The 6,725-nt window shown below is 32.1% G+C and overlaps 1 protein-coding gene across 1 annotated transcript in view; it reads left to right on the top strand.

Moving 5' to 3' along the window:
• Window positions 1-6,725, top strand: part of porcnl (porcupine O-acyltransferase like) — a 14,273-nt gene continuing 7,548 nt past the window's right edge. Inside the window, 5 exon segments of the mRNA NM_199849.1 lie at window positions 1-25; window positions 1,847-2,020; window positions 4,156-4,348; window positions 4,438-4,481; window positions 4,778-4,959. Coding sequence (NP_956143.1) covers window positions 1,885-2,020; window positions 4,156-4,348; window positions 4,438-4,481; window positions 4,778-4,959 — 555 coding nt within the window. The 5' untranslated portion in view covers window positions 1-25; window positions 1,847-1,884.

Genomic DNA, 6,725 nt, shown 5'->3' with positions numbered 1-6,725 from the left:
GAGCTTGTGCTGCTGCTGGAGATCGGTAAGAATCATGTGGAAGAGCAGCAGCGAGCGAATCTTCCTTCAAAATCTAACAATCTGGTTTGCTTTTGATCCGCTGCATAAGACATTTTAAAGTCAGCTTCAAGTTGGTTAATGTTACTAAAATATAATTTTGTTTTCCAAATGGCTATATATCTATGTAAGAGGCGAGAGCTCAAACAAAAACCACATTCCTATACGATAAAATGAACGGATCTACATGCGAAACCATTGAGTGCTCAGAAAAGCTTGTCTCATCCTGTTCATGCAGATGCATTATATAATCTCTGTTTTAATGTGAAGGGCTGTTAAACTGTTTACATGAGCACAGATTAGCACAGTTATCATTCAGAACATGAATTGATCCTTCCAGAATCCTCTGCCCGTCTCTGTCTGAACCCTGAACCAAAAGGGATTTTAAGGCTTTCCTCTTTGGCCCAATAGTTTAGATGAAATTATTTTTATTATTTATTGCATTTTTTATTTTAGCATTTTTATTAGCTTGTTAGCTAAATAATACATAAAATAATATAAATAAAACAAGCAAGGCTATAATAATAATATGCTATAATAATAAATAATGTATATTCAAGGAGATAAGTAAGTGTTATTAATACCATGGCAAATATGCATTCACAAACACACATTTACTGGGAAAAAATTGTAATTCATAACATAATAATTAATAGAGATACAGCTATTTGAAATTCTCAAATCTTAGGGTAAAAAAAAAAATATATATATATATATATATATATATATATATATATATATATATATATATATATTTACTGTGACAATCATCGTTTAAATCAGAGATGTTCAAAGTTGGCCTATGGTAACTTTTGGTTTGACCCACCATCTCATTTAAAAAGAGAGGGAATGATGGAGAGTTGGTTGGGGTGAATGCATTTGACAGAGAGTTCTAATTTAAAATAACGTGTTTTTTTTTCTTTGTTTAATTGAGGAGCTACAAAAAGCCTACTAAAATTAATAGTTAAAGGTTAATTTAAATGTTGTAAATAAATCTGATTTTAAAAACAGACTTTGCACAAGACATCGGTGAGCAAATCAAGGCAAAGGCAGGATCAGCTCAACTATTGTGTTCATTATTGAGCTCCATTGTCTTATAAATGTAATTGTTTATGTTTTACTATAATAAGTTGATTATAAAACATTTAATGTAATACGGTTTGGTATATTTGACTTCGGCCCACAGCCCTCAATCAAGTTTGATTTTTGGCCACTTTTAAGAAAAGGTTTGGGCACACCTGGTCTAAATAAAGTGCTATTTATTTAGAATTTAGATATGTTTACTGTAGGAAATTTACAAAAAAAGTGTGTGTGTATATATATATATATGTATATATATATATATATATATATATATATATATATATATATATATATATATATATATATATATATATAAAATTTATTTTTACTTTTTTATCTTAATGGATTTTTGAAGATCCATAAAACATGAGACTTTGTATATTACACACACATGCATGTACAGTTTTGTTAGCAAATTATGGCAGTAGTGCAGAATATTACTTGTATAAAAGCTTAAAAAACATTGTTAAAATATTTAAATCAGCATATTTTCAGTGCATCTCTAAAAAGCTATTGTAATCCCTGCAAATATATGCCAACATGCACAAGAACAACAAAAGTATGAATTATCTGCAATGGCAGATTATCTCTTGTGACATTTCCAGCAACGGGCCTGACTGTCTCAGATCAGCTACCTTATTGTTAAGCCTGTGATAAACTTACTTAAACACCAAACAATCGTATAATACTCCATTTCTCTTCTTAGACACCAGCTGTGTGTAACAGTGTTCCAGAGACATCACTATGGATTCCTATGGGCGTATGGAGTTCCTGCAGGCTTTAGTGGAGGGCTGTGTGTTGCCCACTGCCCTGCAGGGTCTTGAGCAGGTCTGGCAGCTTCTGCTGGTCTGCCTGCTGTGTCGGGTCATCTGTAGACTAGGTGAGTCCATCATCCACAACCCCTGCCCTCTAACACCTGCTGGACTGACACAGACAGTACAAGTTTATTTATTTCGAGCATTTCATTCACAGTGCTAATTCAAACTGCTTTGCATAAAAAAGGATTTCAAAAGAACAATAAAATAATCAAAAAAAGAAGCATAATAAATAAATAAATATCTAAAAAGGATTTAAAACTGATTGAAATGTGCTTAAATGGGTGAAAATACACTCCTTTAGGTGACTTTTGTTAAGAGAGAGTTTAAAATAGTGAATTTAACATTAAAGGCCACTTCTGATGAAAATCAGCTTTTGTAAGCTGTTTGGACAGAACTGTGTGTAGGTATAGTGTGTCCACAGTCATATTGGAGTGACTTAAACTCAGCAAGTCTCTTTCATTTAAATTTTGACATTAAAATATGATCCAAATCCCAGAGATTTTTAAGCCCACCGCAACATGACACACTGTAGGAGTGTGGCTTTCCCCACCCACCAAATTGATTGTCAGGCGCCATGTTGCTATATTAGCATGTATACACATGTCCACAGAACATTATTTTGCAAATAAATTGGGATTAAAATATTTGTTACAACTCTGTTATTTTTAGAACAGCAAATGTTTTATATGATTAAAACGTTTTAAAAAAGACCATGTTTATAATAAAGAATTTTCTCATTCTTAACCGATATAATCACCATAGCCGTATGGTGTTAGTAAACATGTGTTATGTGTTTTGTGTGTTCAGACAGCACAATTCAGACACCAAAATGGGCAGATTCCGGAGGCTTTAATAAATAGTCTGATGGGTTTTTTTGAGCTGACAATTTTTAAACATTTTCTAAAAATTATTTAAATTATTAAATATTGCAGATTAGTAAAAATAAAAAATTCAGAGATGCAATTTTTGGGTCATATCGCACAGCCCTACCTCATCTTTATAGATAATAATACAGAGTAAAGTCACTTTCACATTTCCAACAGATGAACACTAAGAACAGTGAATACAATCAGAATCAGTTCTGCTTTAAAAAACTATGTGAGCATTCAACATTGCTGAAGCTATTTAGAAACAAGAAGTTATTGAGTATTGTTTTGGATTCTGAGATATTTTTATATAATCATCTTCTATATAAAGTTAACGTATATTATAACTATATTCAAACAGTTTTAAAAAGAGAAAGATCCATGAATAAATAAGTTTTAAAATGAACATTTCCAACTAAAGATGGTTACATTTTTCCAACAAGTGCATGTTTGACACATTTGAATGAATTAAAAGTTGATCACTATATATATTGTATGTATAAAATATGCTGTCATTACATTCAACATTTAAGTGTGGATGGATAGATAGATAGATAGATAGATAGATAGATAGATAGATAGATAGATAGATAGATAGATAGATAGATAGATAGATAGATAGATGACGGACCGATGGATGGATGTTTGGAAAGAAAGATGGATGGATGGATGAATAGATAGATAGATAGATAGATAGATAGATAGATAGATAGATAGATAGATAGATAGATAGATAGAAGGATGACGGACAGATGTATGGATGTTTGGAAGGAAGGATGGATGGATGGATTGATGTTTGGAAGGATAGATGCGTTGGGATTTATAAGGATTTTATGTAGTGTGTAGAGTAATTATATTACTTTTCGAAAAATAAATTATACACAGTTTGAAATAAACGTGGTTCTTCTAATTGACTTGATTTAACTGGTCTGTTTGCTTCATTGGTTCTTTAATTAAGTAAGTTCCTAGGCCATTTGCTGATTTGTAAACCAGTAATAATACTTTCCAGTGTCTTCTCATTGTAATTGGAAACTAATGTTTAAATACCTAAAGGCTTGCTTTGATATGTTACAATTCTCTGCTTCTGGTTCCATTACAGTAATCCACCCTACTGGGGATAAAAGCACAACAGAGTTACCCTTGGTCTTCACTAGAAGCAACTCATCTAATTCATGCATGACCCAAATGCTTCTTGTATAGCTAATGCTATTTGTCATGTGTTTTGTGTTGAAAATATTCCCTCTTGATCTTGTTATCTGCAGCTCATGTTGTGGAATGGTCCATCTGTTGGGTCTGGAAGCATCAGGCTAATGCTCGTCTCTCTTTGACAGGTGTCTCGTGTCATGTGAAGCATCTGAGCTCGCTGGCAGGCGGTCTTTATGTGCTCTACGTGTTTTTCGAGATGCACACGATGTGGGTGATCATCCTGAGCCTCCTCTGCTACCTCATTCTGCTCCTCAGCATCAACTCCAGCAGCCGAGGGGTTTTCCTCTCCCTCGTCATCCTCATTTACATGCTGATGGGGTCTGTCCTCTACTTCCAGTCATCATTTTGCAACAGTATTGTTATGTAATGTTCAAATTTAATACATATTTTGTACATTTACATTGTAGGGAACTACACATGATAGATGCAGCGACCTGGCATAAGATGAGAGGTTTGTCTGTTATTATTGATTGGTTTTTAAGGGATTTTCAGACAAAGAAAAAGTAGTAAATGTTAGAAGGGCAAGAAAACATTTCCATTTTGCTGCCAGGGGTGGATGTGCTTTCTGCATGCAACTTAATAGCCACACAAGAAGGGTAAAATTCTAAAATGTAAATCAGACATATTTACTTATTGTGCTTGGTGTGAACAGACTCTTAATATGCATATTACAATGTCAGTTTCCTCCAATAAAACTCATGGGCGGTGCATTGCATGTACTGTACTGACTGATGTGTTTGTGTGCAGGGTCCCAGATGGTGGTGGCCATGAAGGCCATCTCTCTAGCCTTTGACCTGGATCGAGGCGCTGTGTCCTCCTTTCCCACCCCGCTGGAATTCATGGGATACCTCTTCTTTGCAGGAACAGTCATCTTTGGCCCATGGATTAGTTTTGCCCGCTACATAGATGCAATTAATGGCCGTAAAATGGTAAATAAAACTTTTATTGCTTTATTCTATTATTGTTATCTTATTTTATAGTTAATTATTTTTTTTTAATTATACGCTTTCCTTTTTTCTCTTTTTTTAAATAAAACTTCAAATATATATGAAGATTTCAGATGCAAAAACCTCTAAATCCATCAGACCTCTTTTCTTGTGAATGAGCATTTTCTATCAGGCTCCTCTGATAAGGTTCAGAAGTTTCATTTTATATGTAATGAAAAGGTTATTAGCCAGTAAATAAAAGACCTTTTTTTTCAAAAATGTCACTTTAGACAACTTGTTTTTTTTAACAAGGTAATTTTTTTTTTTTGCGTTAAAACCAGCTAAATCCACCAGTACTTTTTTTGTGCAAAAACCTCTAAATGCATTTATTGGAACAAGACAGTGTAATTAGTGAAAATGAAGATGCCATTAGAAATTATTTTACGAAACATAAAACACATTACACAAACCACCGGAATTGTAAAATTTATAAATCTGTCAAGTAAGTGGCGTTTCATTCCACTGTGATAAACCAGGGAAAAAGCAGAAGGAAAAGGAATGAATGAATGAAATCTGTAAAGTAAGTGCATTAATCAACAACATAAAAACTGACATTAATTAAATCTTGACAATCTTATCATTTCCGATATTTAGGATTAAGATTTAATGCAAGTAGAACAATGAAGTTGCCAAGCTAAGCTTGGTAGATTTAAATAATGTAGTGTGAAAACATTGTGAAACATCAATATCTGTGCATTGTTTATTAATATAAAAAGCTTATCACATCTGTAGGTATTATGAAGTAATACAAATAATGTATATTTTTATACATTATATTTAACTTTTAAATTATAGCTTAAATTAGCTAATAAAAAACACAATGTAGGCTTACTGGGCAAAAAGGGGATGCCTCTTAGACAATTTTAGAAGCTGTCAGTCATTCTCACCATACTTAAGGTCTTGGTCCCATGTTTATCCACGTGGGATAAAAAAACAGCATCTTAACTCTTGTCTTTCGTGAAATGGAGTTGCCGTTTATTGTATAGTAAATCGGACTCATTCAAAGTAGCGTCGCTGCTAAATGACTCTACTATACTAAACTCTACTATATACTCAAAGAGAAATGACATGTAAACTGGCTGCAAAATATATGTAGGCTACACCAATAGTAATGGTTAATCAACATATTTGCCTTATTTAAAAACAATATACTTGTTTTAATCTTGCAGTTATGATAATTTTTTGAGATATTGTTTGTTTTTATAAACTCTTTTGTCATTACTTTTTGTTCTTTTGCTGATTATTTTATTCTTTTGATGTTGTTAATATACGACATAGGCTATTTTATAAGCTGATTTTACCTGTCAGCGGATCAGTGGTCTTCTAAATAGCATAAAAGTATTTCTTTATTATTAAAAAAATAATAAAGAAATAATTTATTATTATTTCTTTATTTATTCTTTATTATCTTTTTTAACTGTCTTTTTGTACTTTTAACCCATTGAAAAGAATGTGTGTCATAATAAATACTATTATTATTATTATTAAAAATGAAATTATGTTTTATTTGTCGAATATAGTTAACTATTTATGTAGTGTGGGTAAAAGGTGTGTTTCAAAAAGTATATTTTCAAACCTGGAAAGCACTGCATTTTTTAAATTTTTTAAATTTTTTCATATACAAGTAAAATGATTGAACACCTAATTTCCATGGCTTTGGCACAACAAAAATAAATAATGAAATATGTTAAAACTAATACATTACATTA

Source organism: Danio rerio, chromosome 8 (assembly GCF_049306965.1).
Source record: "Danio rerio strain Tuebingen ecotype United States chromosome 8, GRCz12tu, whole genome shotgun sequence".
In the NCBI taxonomy this organism is placed as follows: Eukaryota; Metazoa; Chordata; class Actinopteri; order Cypriniformes; family Danionidae; genus Danio; species Danio rerio.
Note: the sequence above shows the minus strand (reverse complement) of the source record. Positions and strands in the feature narration are given on the sequence as shown.